This window comes from Colius striatus, chromosome 12, assembly GCF_028858725.1.
Source record: "Colius striatus isolate bColStr4 chromosome 12, bColStr4.1.hap1, whole genome shotgun sequence".
Taxonomy (NCBI): domain Eukaryota; kingdom Metazoa; phylum Chordata; class Aves; order Coliiformes; family Coliidae; genus Colius; species Colius striatus.
The window spans coordinates 12,144,418-12,166,064 of NC_084770.1; the positions used below are offsets into that span (position 1 = coordinate 12,144,418).

A 21,647-nucleotide genomic window follows, 5' to 3' on the forward strand; every position below is an offset into this window, starting at 1 on the left:
CTGCCGGCGGCTCCCCGTGCCGGGCTCCGGAGGGCCCCGGGCGCTGTCACCGGGCCGGGCACACATCCTGGCGTGCCCGATGGTCTTTAGTACCCATGGTCCGGGGCGGCCGTCGGGGCGCAGAATTGACCGCGCCGGCGTCTGTCCGGGGCGGCCGTCGGGGCGCCCGGCCGCCCGCAGCAGGGTCACGATCTGGGGCGGACAGGATTACGGACCACGGCCCCGGGGTGGTCGTCCTGGCGCCCCGACAGCCGCCCTGCGCCGTGGCCCCCGGGGGTCAGCCCGGCACACCGACAGCCGCCTTGGATCGTGACCCCAGCGTGGTGATACTAGCCAGATTTAGAACAGAAGTGGTGGTGACACTTGGCTTACTTCACGTGCTTCTGCCTGCAATGTAGCTGTGTCGTCTTATTTCACAGAAGATCAACTAGTATATTTGTTCTAATTCTGTGTATATCGTAAATGAGGATTCACTAACGTTTAGATGCACGAACTTCGGGACTATTCACTTTTAAATTACCATTTGAAAAACAGAAAAAAAAATGTTATATGTAGCAAGCTTGTGTTTAGTTATACGTCTGTGCTGGGGATCATCCCAAGACAACCTGCATCATTTAGCTGAGGTTTAATTTCTAGTGCAAATTACAGACTAGTGACACCTAGCTGAAGGGGGAAGTACTTTGAATATGCATCATCTGTTTTGTATCCATCTCCATTAGCTCCTTATGCAATTTGATATTTACATTCTGAACTGTAGTCCCAAAAGGTCTGAAGTACTGGGTGTAAAATACACAAACTATAGTGCAAGGTTACCATCAGAACGGAAAAGAAACTTCTGAGTTTCAGGTCCTCATGAAAACATGTTTAAGATGTTGCAAAGTACTAACGCAGTTCTTCCAAGTCCTTTAAGATAGTGAGCACACACATTCTGTTCACCTTCAATGGTACAAGGCTGGGAGATACTGTCACTTCCCTTGAGCTCTGGCAAGTTCTTGGTTCGCTGTTTTGACCTTAACAAAGGGAACATTTGGTAACTGTGTCACTTCATCTTCTAACAAAATAACTATTAGAAGATTTGTATCTCTGGATCTTGGAGATTATGCAAGTATGAACATAACTTAAAAAATGGAGAGACTTAAGAGAAAAATAGGAAGATGTGATTTTAATCAGGCAAAAACAGAGTTAGAATCACTCTTTCTAAAAATAAAATTAGACTCTTTATCAATCCTTAACATCTGCATTTAATATTTTCTTCTGAACAAAAATACAGATGCGATTATGTAGCAAATTACAGTCTTTGACAACGTATTTACCTTCTCTTACACTTACTTTAATTCTAATTTGGTCGTTAATACTTGATTCATTACTGTAACGTGTTACTTGTAGTAAAAGTGCCACAATTGAACTATAAACATGACATTGCCATCTTAAAACTGCTTTGCTATAAACTGTAGAGAATATACAGAGTTACAAAGTCGTTGTGTTTTTATCAAAATATACAAACCCCCCCAAACCTAACACAAGCTATCCATATTTTTCTTATGAACTATACAGTTATATAAAATATTTGTAAAATTATCTTTGTATTTATAAATATTCTACCTTATTTGCTTTGGTCTATAATTACCATCACACAAGTCCACTTTGACAATATCTTTGTGTTCTTTCTTTGAAACATTATTGTACTTTACTGTGTTTATTCTTCCATTATCCTTATTTAAACGGAACCAAAGCTGCCATGAAACCAAAATTTCTCAAGGGGTTCACAGCATTCACCAATGACAGAATAAATGTAGACTACATTATTACTTCAATCAATACTGTATTACCATTTCAATTGTAACTTTATTGTACCCAAGCTATAGTTTCTTTAAAAATATTTGAGAAGACAAAGTAAGTAAACAAAGTGTGTACCATCTTTGCACATAGAATGAAGTTGAGGATCACTAGCCTTTGTCCTGACTTAATTGTTTAACACATCACAGAGATGAATGTACATGACTACTTGGAAATGCAGATACAGTACAATAGAGCCCTAGCATATAACTTGTAGACATACACTCTCTTTTAACTTCTTAAACTCTTAATCTTAGTTAAAATTAATCACATTTTCACAAAATAATATTGAGATATTTTGGTGGTGTCTTTCAGAAGCCTCTTCTCCTGATTCTTAGCAAATTGTGAAGCCATAAGGTTCACCGTAACGCTTTGGTGTGGCAGGAGGAGGGAGGCAGAAAGGCCAACTCCTCCTCCTCCAGCGACCCACTCTGGGCACCTCCCTGCTACAGGCCCACAGTGCCCAGGAACACAGCCAGGAAGCTGGCCTGGGGCCCAATGCTGCCACAGATGGGGGGGGAAGCACTGGGAAGGAACGTGTGAAGATTAGATGTTGCAGTTAAGGCAAGGGGATGACTGAGAACTCCATGAACCGGCCTTATCCCTGTTTACAGATTTAGACTGCTTCAGGGATATATATGGAAGCAATAATCTGAATATTTACCTACTCCTCCCAAAAGGAAAGCATTTATGGGGACCTGCTCTGTTTGTTGGGCAGGCATTATTCCAGGATGAGGAGGAAGACTGTGTACATCTCCTCTTCTTCCGCTAAGAAGAATGATATTTCTGAAAGACGGGAGTTGCAGACCCACCAGGAGATGGACATTTACATACAGGATTTCTCAGCTAGGTTGTTTTGTGAAAACACTTTTAGACAAATGCACCTGAATAGCTCTACCAGGCCACTGACATTGGGATTTATGCAGTTTGGAAGACTGGCTCTTGTGAGTTCCACTGAATCTTTATTTAAATGTCTCAGAGATACCATAAATCTGGAATACTTTCCACGCAAGCACTCAGACTTAACAGTTATTACTACAAAACTGAATATGGAAAGGAAAAGAGGTTTAAACTCCTGAGTATGTTTTGTGAATGTTGAGTTACAGAAAAGCACACCAGAACTCAACTGTACTTCAGCATACCCAAGCTTGTGAAACATTTCCCACCTTCACTTTAGAATACACTAGATTACAAGGATTCTGTTTATAAACACATTACTTTCCTTTAAACAAAAAAAAAAAATGCAATACATTGTTTTCTGCAGCAAAAATTCCTTGTACAGAATACACTGTGAACCTACATATTTATTTTGCCTAGAAGGAATCAGACTCAAAACCAGCACTGTAAACAGTTCAGTGAGTAGTTTCCTGTAATGCTAAGTAGAAAGGTTTTGGTTGCTCATAGTTTTTTTAACATTTTTATTTTTCTCTCTCTCTGTGTTACAAGTCTATTGTGGCAGAAGTGTTCTGGGTCTTTCACATTAAGTTTGTATTATTGCAAACACTAGTTTTTCTTTTCTGCGTTATTTCTCCTTCTTTTGCATATATTGACACGTTTCAATGAAGAAATTCGACCTTAGTAAATGACACTAAATTGAGCAGAGACGCTTCCTTGTTCAATACATCTACATTGTATCAGTTTTGTATTTTCTTTCTGTGCACAACTGTCACTCAGCGGATAACTTCTGGAGTTACATTTTGTGTATTTTTCACTTCACTTCCTTCTGAGCCAACAAAATGAGGACTTTCCAAAAGTTTGGTGCTTTCACTGCAAAACTGTTCTTTTCTATCTTGTGGACCTGAACTTTTGAATAGATGTTTCTTTTGATGCATCCCCAGAGCAGCTGCTGTCTTGCAAATTTTGGGGCACTGAAAACAAGCATATCCTTTTCCATTATGCTCACGTACGTGCCTTTGCTCATGGTTCCTTTTGGTAGAAAGGTATAAGAAGCTCTGAAAGCAGAACTGACAGTGGTAGCGTTTTTCTCCAGTATGAATTCTTTCATGTATTTTGAGTGTTTCATTTAAAGTGAACGCCTTATTACAGTACTGGCAAACAAAATCTTTGACACCCAGGTGAATACGTTCATGTTTCTGCAGATTCCCGGGAACTGAGAAACATTTACCACAGGTTTTGCAAGTGTAGGGCTTTTCCCCCGTGTGACACCTCATATGCATTTTTAAAGTGGATGGACTTTGAAATTGTTTTTGGCATAACTCACAAGTGTAAGGCTTTGAAGGAGCTCCGTGCCAGTGTACGTGTTCTTGGGTTTCTGCTGTGGAAGATGGGTCTGTTTCACAGAGCTCACAGTGAAGATTAGGCATTTCTGTGTTCTCTTCCTGACTGACTGCTCTTTCCTCAGGAGCATTCCTGAGCACATACTCTCGACTGCAAGTGTTGTGGCTTTCCATAATGGTGTTCTTGCTGCTGTGTTTCTTCCTCCATTTGGTCTTTTTCATTTTTCTTAACTGTTTGGATTTCTTTTTTGGTTTGTAGTTATAATAAGGTCTCCAGGGTTTATCGCTGGAGTCCTGATCACTTACATCATCACACATTTCTGTCATTTCCAGGCATTCTGAGCTATAGAGCCTAGAGGGGCTTCTTTCTTTTACCTCCATTTCCGATTCCTCAATTGGATTGTCCGGTTTGGATTCGTGTTTAGATTTTCGGCCTCTTTTACAAAACAGCTTAGATCCCAATATGTGTCTTTTTACAATAGCCTCGTTACCAATTTTTACTGTTATTTGACACAGAGGTGCAACATTGCTGTCAGTGGATGTTCCGGGTAAGGCAGGCTTTGCAATGTACGTTTCAGTTTTACTCGACTCTTGGACAGTACTTGTTGTTTTGCTGGATGAACCTCCAGATCCTGTGACATGCTGTGCATCTTCAGTTGCTTCTGCTTTGTTGTACACCACTGTTTTCTTTTTCTCCTTAACAGCTTTTGACTTTGTAATGCATTTCCCATAATTATCTGACCCATATTTACAATCATCCCTTACTGGTTGACTAGGTAGATTATTTGAAGATTCAGTCTTATTTTCTACAGAAGTGACTGTCTTGCTGTGCATTATTACTGATGAAACTCTGCTACTGTGCATTATAACAGAGGGTGCAGAACTGCTGTAGCTGATGACAGAGGTTGAATTTTCACTCGCATTAGTTAAAGGCACAACTGAGGAATCACTCTCCCGAGAACCAGAGTCATTTGCAGCAGCGGAAACTCTTTTTTCAGCTGTGAAAAAGTCCCTTTGCAGGTCAGAATTTAAGACTTCTACTCCCCAAGGGGAAGAATTCTGAGTATTCTTGGAAGATGCTGTATCACTACATGTAGATGTCTCCACAGCAAGAGGTCTATTGTTTGCTACTATATTACTTTGAAAATTCAGCGGTGGTAGCTCAGAGCTAAGAGAACTTGGAATGAAGCAGTTGGTAGACGCCGTTTCATTAACCTGGCTACTTGTTTGAACATTTTCATACGAAGAGTTTCGGTAGGACTTGTAAGGGAGTCGCCTGCATTTCATAGGTAGAAGTCGATAAAGTTTGTACGGGTACATACTTGGTTTTAAGCCTCCATTGGCTGTCTTTTTATTTACTGAGAGACGATGGTCAATTGCATGGAAAGACTTCTGATGATTTTTTAGTATATAGTAAGTCATAAAAGTCTCCAGACAGAAAATGCACTGATACCGTCTTTCTCCAGTGTGCCAGATCTCGTGCCTGGTGCGATACTCAGCTAACGCAAACACTTTGTTGCAGTAGTGACAGGGGTACGTTCTTCTCCACGAATGAACATTTGCGTGTCTTCGGAGGCTGGACAGCGTTACGTAACTACGCTTGCAAACGACGCAAGTATAGAGTATCTGCCCATCAACGACTTTAACCAAATGATCTGTTTCTGGTAAAGTGCAGTTTGCATTAGAATAATCAGTGATGCTGTTTTCAGGCAACAGAGGCTCTGTATTTGAATACGAACTTGCATTCCTGCCCTCCGTGGCAGTATAGTTATCTGCAAAATTCTGATCATTTCCATTGGGAACCGATAAGCTGCTCGACCTCACGCAGACTTGTTCGTGACTTTCCAGGATACTGAGATTTGCAAACTGCTTGCTGCAGTATTTGCATGTGAAAGTTTCCTGATTCTCTGAATGGAGCTGAAGATGAGTACTGAGCAACGCCCTGTCACTGAATGATTTTGCACAACAGTTACAACTGTAAACAGGTGGAACAACAGTCACAGGGGATCCAGAGACATTAGCAGAATTGTTTTCCTCTTCTCTGGATAAATGGACATCTCCTGGTTTATTCTGAGGTTTTGGAAAGGAAATAATTGGGCGTTCAGTAACTGCTTCATGCTGGGACTCTGTAGTGGTTACTGTAGAGGCCGGTGCTTGTGCTGTAGTCAAACCAGTACTCTGGGGCTTAAGGGCTGTCTTAGGAGTACTACACGCTTGTTTTCCTGGCTGAACGAGTGGTGTGGCTTGGAGATTTTCATAGTGGTCTTCACCTACCTTGTATGAAGGGCTGCTGTCCTTTTCAAGAAAAGGCGTTCCTTGGAAAGTATCTCCCCCAGAAGAAACTGCGTAGGAGTGCTCAGCCAGCGTACTGGCTGGCTCAGTGTCTTTGCAAACATCGCTTCTGTCATGGCTGATGTTGGGAGCTTGTATTGTCTCAGATACCTTTTTAAAGCTTGCCCTCAAATCAAGTGGAGAAAACAAACTGTTTTCCGTTTCAAAAATTGAGAATGCATTTGTAATTCGTGGTCCGTTTGTCACAGCAGAGTCTTCATGTCTCTTTTCATGTTTTTCCTCTTTGACAGTCCCTTTTTCATTTATACAGTATGCATAGGGGCAGGGCGAACTTGAAAAATTAACATCTGTAAGATCTTCTAGAAACGATATTCCCAGTTTTTTCCCTGCAGCTGCAAGGTCCGTCACAGTCTCCTGCCTCTTTACAACTACTGTGGAACTGTAGATGTAATTCAGTATTTCTGTAAACACCTCAGCTTTGAGATCATCCAACTCCAGTACATGACCTGAAATACAGATAGTACGACTCCAAAAAATGTTTTTGAAGTAAAGGCTTGAAGCTGCCAGCACATTACTATGGGCTTTAAATTTAGTATCTTCCACAATTATGGTGACATCACATAAAATACCCCGAATGCGCTGTTCATTTAGAATGGAAAGTACAGTGTCACTATGGAAGTCGTCCTTGAGATCCTTTGAATGGGACATGACTGTCATCTACAAGGAAAAAAAAAAAGATGTAAATATATTTAGAAGGCATTTTCCATCCATTTCAGTTTCAGATAAAGTTTATGGCTCTATTTTTATTTTAGATATATTTTTAATTTGTTAAGTTTTACATTTTATGAAGGAGTTAAATTCTGCCATAGCACTTCAGGTTGAAATCGTCTCAGCTTCAGTCGTGCCAACACCACTGAAAGTCATCTGTGTAGGAGATCAAGGACACAAGAGCACCAGTAGCTCCTTGGCACGAGGCAGAGTATCTTCTCTGCCCCTTCGCACGTCTGCCACCCACCCCCTGCCTTTCACTGGGGACCACAGCCATCCGCTTCTTGTGGTGCCAGCAGGTGCATGTGATCAGGTTCACACCGAACAAATCACTCAACCCTTGAGCTAATTCCCTCTGCGTGCAGTGCAGCTATTGGGCAGACATTATGGGGAAGACTGAACTGATGTATTTCTGTGGATACTGAGGACTTTGTTTTCTGGGACTGTTTGTCAGACAAGAACTTCACAACACAACCTCATTTGATCCCTCTGCTGAGCTGATACTTAAAATACGTATCACAGATCCCATGAAATAAAAGTTTCAGTTACAGGATAAGGCTTTATAAACAAATCAATGCACAAGCAACACAATTCTGTAAACAACAACAGAGTGTATATAGCACTATTTACAGTATGTATTTTTTAAACGGTGATTAAATTTAAACAGTTCACATTTTCTTTAAGATTACTTAAAATTTCTGAGTAACCGAATGTACAAATTCAGTAAGTAGAACAACTAGAGTAAAAAGTTTTTTCTTCAGTTACAGATTTATGGAGTTCACCGTTCACACTTTATAATTTGGTAGTGTGTTCTTAATTTCTACCAAACAGTAAGATTTAATTGAGAAAGTAAACACTGTTAAGTAACTGACAATTTATAATAATGAGGTTTAATGCTGACAAAAATGTTTAGATTAGCCAGGCTGTTACTGTATGAACATCTTGGTTTGTTTAATTGAAGTAAAAACCACAAAATATGGATGAAAAATAGACTTAAAAAAAGGATGAACCTGACAGCATGATTCTGGAGGAAATCTCTGACTTACACAGATGATTTCTTTGTTTTGTTCAGATTCTGATCTGTACCAGATAATGACGTTTTCCTGTTTTCCATCTCTGAGCAGTGTTTTCAACTACTGCTGCCCATTTGTGACTTCAAGTCTGACTAGCTGTCCTACCAGCACTTACTCATCATTACAGCAAAAAAAAAAAAAATCTGCCTATTTATTAAGGTCTTTTTTCTTTCAACTTGTGTAATCAAAATGCACATTAAAGAAAATGACCAATCACAGGTATTTTGTAAGACAGCTTAAAATAGTATCACACTGAAGTGCTCTAATAGGTTAGGAATACCTTCTAAACATCGCATCTACTACTGCTCCAAACTTAAACTAAGCTTAACCTAAAAGTTGTTATGATGACCCTTACCCTCCAATGGCTTATGTTTAAAAATGCCAATATCTTTATTAAGATGGGTTTGATCCAAATGGTGAAATAAAGATTTGACTCATATTCCTTAAACGGCAACGGCCATTTAGAACACATTGGCTGGCTCACCCAAGCTATTTGAAAGTAATCCTTTCTTGAAAACAGGGGTTTTATCACTAAGTAATATGGGATGTACACCTGCGCTCTAGCTAATCACTTTATCACAAAACCACCACCAACTTCACTGCCAATCAGATTATGCAAAAAAAGTGACAACCCTACCAAGAAGGCAAACACAATGTACAATGAAAAATATTACAATTTGGTACACTATGAATGAAGCTTGGACCTAAAATTTAGACCTTGCAGCATGTCCACTGCAAGGAAGGTAATGTCTATCTAAATGGCTGAAACTTCTAATGCAATTGATGGCTGAGAATTTTCAATGCACAGAATGCAGAAAAACAAGGCTAGGATTCACAAAAAAAAAAAAATCTGACACTCACATATTCCACAGATGTCAAGAAATTAATTCATCAGTGGAACTCTGATAGAAGCGTAAATGTGCGTTACCTTTATTATCTGGTCACTCACAGCAGCTGTAAATCTAGATGCACTGTTTTGTGCCTTTAAATATTAAAAAAAAAAAAAACCACAGCTTATTGTGTGTTTATCACACTTAATTGGGTTAAAATAATACATACTTGTTAATTTGGAATGACAACCTGAAATTCACATTAGTTAGGTATGGTTATCTGCTTTGGTTCTGCATCTGTAAAACCATCTATAACCATAGATAGTTTCTAGCATATCAGTTTTTCTACAGAGAGAATACTGACATGTTTTTCTTCAAACAACCAGAGAAATAAATCTTTTTTATTTTTCCATTGACAATGTCTGAACTTACATCTGAATTTCTAGTGTGGTATGGTATTAGAAACCACCTGTTAGACATCAAAAACATTTCACAACAGGAGCTACTGGTAGAGTTGCTTCCTGAGTATTAGAAATAAATGATGTTAACTCTACCTCTCAGTCAACTGCCCCATAGGAACCTGCCTGTGTTTCTTCTATTTCTTTATTGGAGACAGCTGGTTTTAGTTCAGACACATCATCTGACATATTGTTTGCTAAATATATCAGACTGCTACTTCTATACTAAGAGGTATTTATAAGCAAGGCCTACAAACCCAAGTATTATTAGTTGAAGTCTTATTATTCAACTAGTTACTTCAAAATTTATCCTCCTAAGGAGAAAACTGAATATTTTCAATTTCTACCTAGATGTACAGAGATGGCCAGTTTATGTAGTCTTGGATATTTTGGTATGCTCAGCAAAACATCAAACTAGATTAATTGTAAAAAGACAGTAAGAACTATAATTTGCCATTTGGACATGTACATTTTTTTGCTGTGTGCTAAATTATCTGCTATATATCTCATTGGATAAATATCTCATTGGATAAAAATTCCACAGTAAACTGATTTTCAGAGCCAACAGTTTTTGCTTCTCAGTCTCAACCTATACATTCCTCAAATAGTCCCTTTGAATGAAATGTGTTCAACAGTTCTCTACTGCATTTTATCTTGCCTGTCTTGCTCCTAGCATTTGTGAAAAGTGTGCCTGGAATTCTAGAAAATCAGAATACTCTACCTAACTCACACATAAACAGCATATTTTAGGAATATTTTACATTCCATTCACAGTTTGTACTGCAAAAGGAAAATCTTCTCCTCAGTTTCCAAGGCAGCAGTACTGAGACAAAGATACACAGAGATTAAATTGTTCAGATACATTACTGTTAATAAATATCTTCAATTATAAGACTAGAAAGTCCATTTGGAATGTTACCAGTCCTCTGTATGCATTCTATTATAGAATTGTGGAATAAACTCTAGTATTATTTTTCAATGTGCAAAAAAGGTACATAAATATCATCTGACGTATTCAAGGTCAACGAAAGTCTTCAACCTACTAAGCCATCCTTTTTTGATGCAAATATGTGTCTTATTTTGATATTTTTTACTTTCAATCCAGTCAGAAGTAATTTCTCAGGAATCTGAGCAGTACCTTTGTAGTCTAATTTAATAGTCTTCGGTGCACCTACAAGTAACTTCAGCTTCTGAACAGCAGAATTTTTGATTGGGAGTTACTTTACTATTTTCAGGTTTTCAAAAAAACAGTAACAGACTTGGCCTGTCATAAAAAAGTTGTTGAATCACTTTGAGAAGATTTAAATATTAACCTGAAACTTAAGTGTAATGTCAGTAGGTCGATTAAACCATAATGTTACCTTTTCTGACATGAACAGGGTACCATTTTAGGACAAAAGTCTGAAGTGAAAAAAAGCAATATTAGAAGTTAATAGAAATATCAGAGACTGATGCATCCAAACACAAGTTTGACTACTTATGCCTCACAGATAAAACTGCTAACTATAAGTATTAAAGCAGCCAGCTCTACATGGACACTGCAGAGGGAAGAAGATACTGTTAATTTTTATAGTAATATTACTTTGAAGTAAACAAAGAGATCACAAGAATTTTTACTGGCCGATGAAACCCAAATATAACAAATATCTTTTTATGTTTTGCTACCAAAAAAACTGTTGCAATGAAGGAATATTGTTTTTTAACTTTTGATAAACTTCTGAAATCCATTGCCAGGCAAGCGTACCCCATTACATTTGAGAAGAGATTCTTCTATTCCACTTTGGCCACCTAAATTTGAAAGACAAGCTAGTGACATCAACCAAAAAACCCCTTAACCAACACATTAGAGACAGTTGCTGCTTCCCAGGTAAAATAGAAAACCAGCAAGATACTTCATAAACTGTAATAATACCTCTCCTTCTGTTTCCTTATTCCACGCATTTCTACCAGCATTCAAAAGATGCTAATATTTTCTGGTACTTACCAATAGGACACTACAGAATCATGTTCACTCCATAATTTTCTTATATTCAGTTTCATTCCCCTCTGTTAACAAACTTTCAAGGTTATCTCTGCTTTGGTTTTGGCCTGTTTCCCCAAATGAGAAGGAACGTTCATCTGTATCTAACTCTCCCAAAGGACACTATTTTGTTCTGGAGCACAAACAGGGCTAGGCATCACAAACAAACAAATAACCAAACAGAACCATATACACATACAAAATCCCACCCCTAGCTCAACTATGCTGATCCTTGCCCACGTGGAAGCCTACTGCCCAACCACCGCTTTTATTACAGTAGCTCAGTTTTTTAGGGAATCACTTCCCTGGTGCCATTTGGCAGTACAGCTATGCCGGGCTGCTTTGACTGGGGTCCCTTCAGTCTCTTTATAACCTCAAGCAGGCAGGGAAGTTCTAATGATGTCTAATTACGCTTAATAGCTTGCAGTGGCTTGTAGCTTAGGGCTGCAGTCTGCACAGCTACCCATTACTTCTACAAGATATTTTATTTCAGACTCGCTGTGTGTATCCTTCTCTATTAACATCGAATACATTTTCTCTTTGCTACAGCCTTTTAAGGATTATAGGCTTTAAATCACATTTTTTAGCCTTACACTGTCTTCTCTTTTAGCTCAGATAGCTGTGATGTGGCATTTCGCCTAAGAATATTATAGTCTAAGAATAGTATTAACAGCTCTGAAGCCACCAGAAGAACCATTCCTTCAGAGCTGTAACTCTTCCCTCCTAGTAGCGTCCCTAACTCTCGCACTTCCTACTTTACACTTTCTACGATCGTTTCCCGTCACAGGGAAAACAGCCTTTACAATCTTATCAGTGCTCGGCGCGGGTTTACTTTCGCTTGCAAAACCAAAGCGAGTCCTCCCACAGCAACTGGGCCCTCTGTACCTGATCTGGCTCTAAAAATAACAGCAGTAATTCCAAGCAGAAGGCCCATTTCCCGCTGCCGCTGCCCGGGCTCCCAGCCGGTGGCCGGGCCCGCCCGCGCGCCGCTCGCCCACACGGTGGAGCCGGGCGCGCGCCGCAAGCGGCCCGGACGGCCCCTTCTCCGCTCCCGCGGCAGAGGAAACGAAGCCGCCCGCGGCCGAACGCGGGGCGCGGGCAGTCCTGCACGCGTTACATAAAAGACGAGCTCCTGACGCGGCACGTGCACGTCAGTGTCTCTGCCCGTCTGAAAGCGGAGCCTCCGTCAGACATCAAACGTTCGGCCCCGCGTTAGCCGCAGATAACTCGCAGACGCTTCCTGTTTACGGGCGATAGCTGCCCTCCGGCCTGAGCCACACCGCTAGCCGCGGCGGCAGCGCCTCGTAACCTGCGCTAGCATTTATTTTTCTGCGTTCTTCCCCATCAGCAACAGAAACGCTTACGCAACGGGTCGCTCGAACGTAGCGCAACTCACTGTGTTTCTGAGCTACCTGTCGGTCAGCGCCGCGCCCGCTGGGCTCTCTCTAGCGGCGCGGACGAGGCGGGCGGCAGCTCGGCGGGGCGGCGCGCGGGGGCCCGGCCGCGGGGTGACGTGACAGGTGCCGTCTTCCTGGCGGCGCGCGGCCCGCGGCTGCCGCCGGCCCCGCCGCCGCGCGCGGCTCGCTGAGGGCGGCCGGCCGCCGCAGCAGCCATTTTGCTGCGATCGTCTCCGGTAATCGGATTTGCCTGTGGCTTGTGAAACGCGGGCGAATTCCAGCGCCCGGCCTTCCCTCCGTCGTTTACGACGTTATTCTTCCTGCCTCTCTTCTGCAGCAAATGCCCTGTGCTTCGTTAAGACGGCCGGCTGGGATGTTTAGCATGTCGGCCGAGTCGTTCATGTGCAAGGACAGTAAATTTATAAAGATGAGGAAATCCAGTGTCCACTTGCTCCGTGGCCATCGGCGCAGCTTTGCCCCACACTATTTAAACCTATCAGAGGATTTTGGTTACTTTGCTCTCCCTTCAGAGCCCTTCTCGCAGGAAGAAAGTAGGAGCATTTATAGAGATACGTAGTTCCATGCAGAACTTCCGTAACTTCCAACTCAAAAGGAGATGAAACATTTGCTCGAAAAAATAGTACTTGAAACTAATGACACCTGGGTACTGAAGTATAGTCACCCTTCACCTTATTTTCCTTATCTGATTGTATCACCTTTTTAAAAAAGCATATACAGAAACTCCTAGAATAGCACAACGATGTTTGTTTTAAGCAGTACTCTTGCTCTCTCATTTTGGTTTCTTCAGGTTATTTACTGCCTCAGGAAACAAGTGCAACAATACTATTATTGCTTCATAAGCAGTAATAAATGCTTACCTAGATAGAGAAGGAAGTAGGTTGATTTCACTAAGCCAGCTGCTCCAATATACTTGGTATGGCCTTCCTATGTATTCTCCCTCCCTCTGCCTGTCACTTTAGTCAGCAAAACTTGTTTTCCCAGTACTGGGAATCATTAAGTTCAGAGAAAAACTGGGCTTTAAGACAGATGGAAAGTGCTCTTAGAAAAATGGACAATTTGCCTGTGTCTTCAAGCTTGCTTCAATATAGGAGTTTTACCCAAGGCTAACCTGTGTTTATTTTTACAAGCTGATATGTAACAAGTTTTTCTGGACAGTTACTTTGTTTTCAAATCTTAAGCTTATGCATTAGAAGCACTGAATAGTAGCAACCGATTAATATTAGACTAAAATAAAATTAAATCGAGAAGCTTGACCTGTTTTCATCATTGTCACCCTTGATGGGCCTGGAAGACAGAACTTTGCTACAGCCCTTTCATTATAAATGCACCTTCTCATCTCAGGCAACTAATTAATATCCAAAGATACACAATCTGTTTGTTCTAAGGAGGGGAAGTCTTTTTTTTGCCTTGGTACTATCATATGCTTTCCTGGTTGTTTACAGATATGGAAAGAAATTTGTCCTTCTCAGGAAATTGTCATAATTTCAGTGACTGATCTATACATACTTCTTTTACTATTTCACACAATCCACATTAAAAGGTCACCTTAGAAATACTAAACATCTTTGTGGAGACCTTATTTGCTGCTTCTGGATACCTGGATTACAAGTTCACCTACTTAAGCAATCCTTTTAGCTTAGGAGACTTTGCTATTAAAAAATGGTTTCCTTCATCTCATGACAAACCAAGCTGTTATAGTCAGTAGCTGTTTACCAACAGCTACGGGAGGTGGAACAAATAGTTGAAGAACACATTGTCTGCAAAAGCAAAGTGCATCCGGAAGTTTTGACAACCTTCTTTTTTATTCCAACCTGCCTAAGTGAGAAGCAAAGCTTCACACTCACACGTAGGTTCTGTTTAATCTTGGACTTTGTCTGTTGTTTACTTACTATTGTTTCTGGTGCCTATATACATATTAATATGTGTTAATGAAGATTTCTGACACAAACGCCTTAGGAAGTTTTGTGACAAATCTGCTTTCAGTAACAATACAATAATATGGATTAAATTAAACCTGTTTTAATCCTTTAAAATAAAGACATGCATTACTGAACAACAGTAAATACAAGCATCTTTTTAGATTACATGATCCAAATTTAAGGAAGATTAGGTTATGATTTCCCCCTAAATCTCAAAAATAAAGATTTAAAATGCATAACTATCATTTGTATAGCAGATAGCCGCTACTTGAAGACTTGAATTTATTTGTACTTGACCATTGCATGCTCTGTCACTATAGAGATAATATAACAGACTTGTTTTTTGTTTTTTAGGTTTTTTGATAGGGTGATTTCATAAGGCAATTTCATCTCACCCACTGAAAAAAGAATCCCCTTTTCTGTGACTAGTACTGTAACTGAAGGTACTAATTTCCATACATATATAATTTGACCTATTTAGAATTCACAGTCCCATCAACTCCTTGTGATTTAAAAATATTCTTCAGAGTAAGAAATTCTTTATAAGGTCATCTTTGCTGCACCAAGATTTTACATTCTCAGTAAAATGTTTCATGTAAAACCAATTGCATCCAAAGAAAATGGAGGAACTGGTACTGGAGTAAGACCTATGTGAACATACTGCATTTATCTGTGAGAAGCTGGACAAGATTTATCTCCATCTACAGCCCCGATTTCAGGACTATGGCATAAGCTACAGTACAAGTCATATACACGTACTGCTAGTGTATGTGTACCAGTTCCCATTAAATGTATAAATGACTGCACATAACACACAAATCCTATATTCTTTTAAAGTAGAAGTCCAAGGAGTTTAGCAGTGGATTACTACTTCTATGGTATAATTGTAAGGTACAGAGAAACATTGTCATCAAACTTTTGCTTCTTTAAAATGTGTAAAACAGTACCAAGGTTACTGAAGTGGTGGTGGTGGTGGTGGTGGTGGTTGGATGTTTTGCTCAAATCTGATAGTCTCACTTCTGTAACTCATGGTATGTGGTATTCTTTTCTTTAAGAGTATTTCAGGCTGCCTAGGAAAAATATGTTCCAATGTTCCTCTCTAGTCAAGCAGTTTCAATTCTTAAACAACAGCAGGAAGCAACACATAAAGCATTACCAGCTCTTGCAGATTCCTCATGAACGACAGGATTTTGGCCAGGGCTTGGCTGGTTTCCTTCTCGCCAGCCTATCCATGAGAGAAATGCTTGGATGGGCTCTCTTTTTCAGTGCTGTCACTACTGAGGTCAAAGCAGCCAGTGATGCTGCTGAGGAGGAAAACACAGCACCCCTCAGGCAGACCAGCATTTCACTCAGAAGTGGGGCACAAGAAGGATCCAGCAGTCCAAAGTGGCTTTGCTCACCTTTCTGTTACATGAGCAAGGGAGAGAATTTCTTATTCCTAAGCATCAAGGGAAGGGAGAGGAAGGGGGAAGCAGCACACTCAAGGAGACCAGCAGCTAACTAATTTGGCTCTCAAACTGTGAGAGCTGTGCACATGCACCAAAATCTTTCTCCAGGGTATGTTGTCTTCTTACAATGTAGGCATGGCCTGATCTGAGTCCCATTAACATTACACAGACCACATAAGAGCAATTTGGTGTAACTATACCTCTGTCTCTCTAGCAGTCTAAAGAAGAAAATGAAGCATCAATAATTGACAGAAATCTAAATTCTTAATTTGCACAAAATAGAAAAGCTTATGTTGTACTGCTACTAAGAATCAGCTGACTTTAGATCTTGCTATATCTGAACAATCTCAGTATTATTTTCCATTTAAGTATTTCATTTTTTTCCCTGTTCTGCTGACAAGACCGCTTTCTAGCCTCCTACGCTTCTGGGACATCTCACAGTCCTTAGCTAGCAGAGATCAACTGCAATCATGAAGCTATGTTTACAGACAGAGTGACAAGAGAAGACATTTTTCTGTTGTTGACCGTTTTCAAATATAGTAATTTATATATTTTAATATAACATTTAATTGTTATTCATTATGGACAATTACAATGTGGTATGTTATTGCTCATTCAGTTATCAGAAAGATCAAATAAAAATTGCCAAACCCAGCCTCGTATTTTCCAGTTGTTAGAGGAAACTTCCTTTGGATATGTGTGCCAACATCCACAAGAGCAGTCAAGCTGCCTGCTCGGGGGCCACTGTTAGAAATTCTCAGTCAGGCGTGCTGGGGCTAGGCCAATGCAGCCATTCTTCCCCGTTACTACAGTTGTTGTAGCAAATCATGTGAGACTGAAAATGGAGCTAAATCCCTTCCCCTGGAAACACCTGATTTATTTGGTCTGCTAGAAGGCTGGACACAGCCATTTTGAAAGACAGAATTGTTCTCCAAGCTGTTAATGGCCACCACTGATCTCCAATACTCCTTAAAATACTGGAAAGTATTTTTATGGGTTTGGTGTTACATTGGCACACTTTAACATGCCAAAACTGATGCACAAGTGGTAGCTATTACTCTGAATCATCACTTTAGTGTGGCCATTTATTATGACAACTTATTTGACACACAATTGGCTGTATGCTCTTAAATATTTTTATGCTCCATTTTATGCTGACCTAAGTGGCCCAGAGCAAGCCCTATTCCTCCTCTTACATCCTGCTGCATGTTTCCAGCCTAAAAGCTGTAGCAGTTCCTCCGCTCGTGCAAGGACTCTGCTCAGGAAGGACTGTAGCAGTTAGCAGCTGGCAGTAAGAAGAAAATCTTGATGGCTTCAGCTCTGGGTGGTGCTACATCCTCTGCCAGCAATGTGAATTGCCTCAGGCACAAATCCTGGCCTGATGGTGAGCTCAGCTCAGATGGAAAGCAACAAATAATTAAAAGAAAAAAACAGTTAGAGTGAACTTCTCTAATAATTTCCCAAACTCGTATTCACTTGAAAGCCTTAATAGTCTTGTAGCATGTGATGGTATACAAGAAGACTGTTTGTGGTTCAGGATCATGTGATAGTGTTCAGACTCTCTGGAATTATAACATTTGACTGTTGAGAGTCAGGGAAACATTTAACGTTGACCGGATAATATTTATTTGCTGAATTGTTACGTATGAAGCCACCTCTTTTATTGCATACTCCAGAATAAAAAGTCAAGGAGAATCTTTTCACTGATTTCACGGAGGTTTTAATTAGGCTTCTGGTCACATAAACAACTTCTCAGATTACAGCAGCTGAATTTAAACTCAGGATTTGCAGATTCTCATTTTTTCGTGTCTTTTTAATGATTGAGATCTTAGACTTACTCATAAAGACATAGCATCTTGGCATACCATAGCTAATCCAAAGGGTTGCATACATTTTTCATTTTCTATACAAAAGAATACTTTCAGAAGAAAGGCCAAAAGTAACCTGTACATAAACTTGCTGAAGTCAGTAAACAAATTTGTCAAAACCAATCTTATAAATCTGAGCTACTTTTCAATCCAGGAATATAAACCAAAAATAGTACTGTAAAAACGCTTACACAAAAAGTGTACTGCCTAAACGCTACATCCAAATCTTAGTCTGAAACTCTGTCAACAACTGCCATTTTGACTTCTGGTAGAGCTTTTTCTCCCCCGCCTCCTTGCCTTTTTCTGTTGTCGACTGTTAGAAGACAACACTTGGTCCTATCTCTTTGCCTGAATAAGTTGGATAGAATTGCTACAAGCAACATCAGTTTCATTTTTATGTGGTGGCTTTTGTTTGTCACTATGCAAAACACTATAATCATTCTCATTTCTGAATGCTGGTACAAGATTCAAATTCAGAATGCCTGAGCATTTCTTAAAGGCACCATGAACCTTTTTTTTTATATTCATATTTTGTTGTCTTTAAAGCAGTGCTGTAAGTATTTAGAATGTTGGAGAAAGGCTTCAGTTTGCAGACCAAGCCTACTATGCCAATTTTGTCCAGTTATTGCAAGCCCAATTTAAAGTACAAAGACAAAATACCCCAAACCCTATAAGAGATATTTCCATTGAAAACGTGAGCTTTTTAGGTTAAAACCTTTGAGTATTAAGAATCTACATTGGGCCATGCCCAGAAATCTTTTTATATGGTGATTTTCAAGATGCATGTATTACTGTGAGCACACGGTATGTAAATGCATTGGGCTGCTTAATAAGCATTCACTGACACACATCTGCAGCTTTGCTAATGTACCTTTTATTCATATGTGTTGCCAAGGAAACAGGTTATGGCCCAGTATTTTACCTAAAATATACTGTGTAAGTATTTTATGACAATTTACTTAAAGTAGGTACAACTTAGATTTTGTAGCCCTTGCTTCTGTAAGTCCAGGTAACCTGAATTTATGTAATTTTAACATTTTGACTATTAGTTAAAACCCCCCATGCCATCTCTGAAAATCCATTACTCTTTTCTGTCACACAATGTTGTGTATTAAAAATAAATACAGAAAGCATTTTGAGATATTCTAGGAATTTAGGAGGCTTTTGGGTTTGGTTTGGTTGTTTGTTTTTTTAATTTGGTTATCTTACACTGTGCCTAGCAGCCTTAGTTACACACTTCTTCTTACAGATATCACAGTGCTAATGACTATGATGCAACAAACCGTTTCCTACAGAAATTTGTCCAAGTAGTGCCACTGAAATCAATGAAACTACTGCCTTTCTGTAACACAAATTATACTCTATGATACAAAGAACCATGTTCAAGATTAATGAATGAATTGGGATTTCACTGACCCTTTCATTCAACACACATATATCTCAACCTTAAAGCACAGATACCAGACATATTTATTGTAACCAAGGCGATTATTGCACATTCACAGTAAGAAGGAAACTACTGATGTTTGAAAAAGCCATGTAAAATAAGAAACTCTTATTTTTAAATATTGTCATTATTAATCACAATATTGTACTTGAATTTACAAAATACTCTTTACAAGTCATGATTCAAGAGATTTTTTTACTACCCCAGATTACAGTAATGTATAAGGATAGAGATTAGATGAACTATATACAGCTTAACCAAGATGACATCATTAGAAATGAGCATTGGCACTAAGAGAGTTCCTCTACCTTTAATGTCTAGTACAGGTTTGTAATGAACACTAGTAACTGAGATCCAGACTTAACATTCTGGCAAGCTCAGGACGTTTGCTTGCTTGCCAATATGTTTGGTTTATACAAATCACTGGAGGCTATAACAACCTGTTTCAAAGATCTGTTCTGCCTGATTTAGTTTGTTCAGCCTCTCTGGCAATAAAAATCCAGTGGAAGCTGGAAAAATCCAACAATATTGACATGAGGACAGAGCAATGGGGCACCATAGAGAAAATGACTCTTAAGAGATTATTCAAAAAGTACAGCTTTAACTGGGAAAAAAAAAATCATGTCATGTGGTGGTTTTAAAGTGTTAGGTATTTTAGCACTATTTCTATGAGAGTTTTAAAGAGATTCCAGCTTGCTATAATGACCCCATAAACTTACTCACCTAAAACCAGATTGTTCTTCTGTTAGAGTCTTTTAAAAGTAGTATTGACAGGTATTTTTGGCAAAACCATCTCAGTAATTTTGTGAACTCTGTGGCTACTGCATATCAGCCTGCAAAGAAGAAAATCCAAATTTAATGAACGACTGATTAGACAATTTCCAGATACATTATGTAATTTGTCAGAATTTTCTCTGGACTACATCTGTGAGGCTTACAGCAATGAAACAGTGCCATTAACCAAACTCTTGCAAAGGCTGCTTCTGCCTGCAGTGTTTCATTATAGGAGGTTGGGGCATCACTTTTTTTTTCTTTTGTGTCTAGTGACAGGACAAGGGGTAATGGAAAGAAGCTGTAACACAAACAGTTCCATTTAAACAGAAGGAAAAATATATTTCATTGTTCAGGTGAGGGAGCCCTGGCACAGGCTGCCCAGGGAGGGTATGGAGGCTCCTTCTCTGGAGGTCTTCAAAACCTGCCTGGACGCGTTCCTGTGTGACTTGATCTAGGCGGAACTTTTTTAGAAGGAGGGTTGAACTAGATGATTTCTAAAGGTCCCTTCCAACCCCTACCATTCTGTGATTCTGTGATTCTATGGTTATGGTTTAACCTGCATAGTGCAATGTACATAATGTTTCATAACATGTTCTAGAAATGTCAGTATGTTTTCAAATTGAAAATACTTTTTCGTTGCAATCACTGCAAAAATTAGACTGAAAACAATTCTTGTCCCTACTTCTCTTCCCTAATCTCAGCTATGTCCAAACTATTCCTCACATATTTACCTAACAAGACATCAAATAAAGGAGGCATCACAGCTTCCTCAGCTGGTCCCTGAGTTTCACAAGGTAAAGTCAGTGGAAAACAAGTGTATTTTAAGATTAGCTTCATAGTTTGCCAGTTTAGAAAACAAATAATAGTACAGGGAGAAACAATCATCATTACTACTCAGTTCCTCTGACTCCACATAAACTGTTGAAACAATTATGTTATCCTTTTTCTTAAAAGCCTCCGTGTTTGTCTGCAGTCTTTCAAAAGGCCTTTTCTTCCTTCGCCTTCCACTCTGCCACTTTTCTCTTGGGTCTCTTTTTTCACAGATATCACAGTATCTGTGATAATGACACTTCTAGGGAGCTCTTGTTTTCTTGTTTTCCTGTATCTCTTTGCTTAAATGATTATTTGTCGTTGTCAAACACTGTGATTTTCTGTTATTATATATTGAACATCCTAATAGAGTTATGATGTAATAGTTTAAAAATCATTCAGAACAGGGCTTTGTTTCAAAGATACTAAGCAAAATTAAGTTGTTCCAT

At 39.5% G+C, this 21,647-nt stretch overlaps 1 protein-coding gene across 11 annotated transcripts; it reads right to left on the reverse strand.

Annotated features, from left to right (window-relative positions):
• Positions 1-1,135: 1,135 nt before the first annotated feature.
• On the reverse strand, positions 1,136-20,357 carry ZBTB38 (zinc finger and BTB domain containing 38). Of its 11 annotated transcripts, none has more exons than XM_062005262.1 (3): positions 12,911-13,028; positions 11,479-11,647; positions 1,136-7,082 (listed from the first exon to the last, which is right to left on the reverse strand). In XM_062005262.1, exon 3 carries the CDS (start codon positions 7,080-7,082, stop codon positions 3,507-3,509), a length of 3,576 nt encoding a protein of 1,191 aa, XP_061861246.1. In that variant the 5' UTR covers positions 11,479-11,647; positions 12,911-13,028; the 3' UTR covers positions 1,136-3,506. The 11 variants fall into 11 exon arrangements, with proteins under 11 accessions (XP_061861246.1, XP_061861243.1, XP_061861247.1 ...); XM_062005259.1 differs by lacking the exon at positions 11,479-11,647 and adding an exon at positions 10,856-10,895 and having other exon boundaries at positions 12,927-13,024; XM_062005263.1 differs by lacking the exon at positions 12,911-13,028 and adding an exon at positions 12,879-12,895 and having other exon boundaries at positions 11,479-11,664.
• Positions 20,358-21,647: the final 1,290 nt, after the last annotated feature.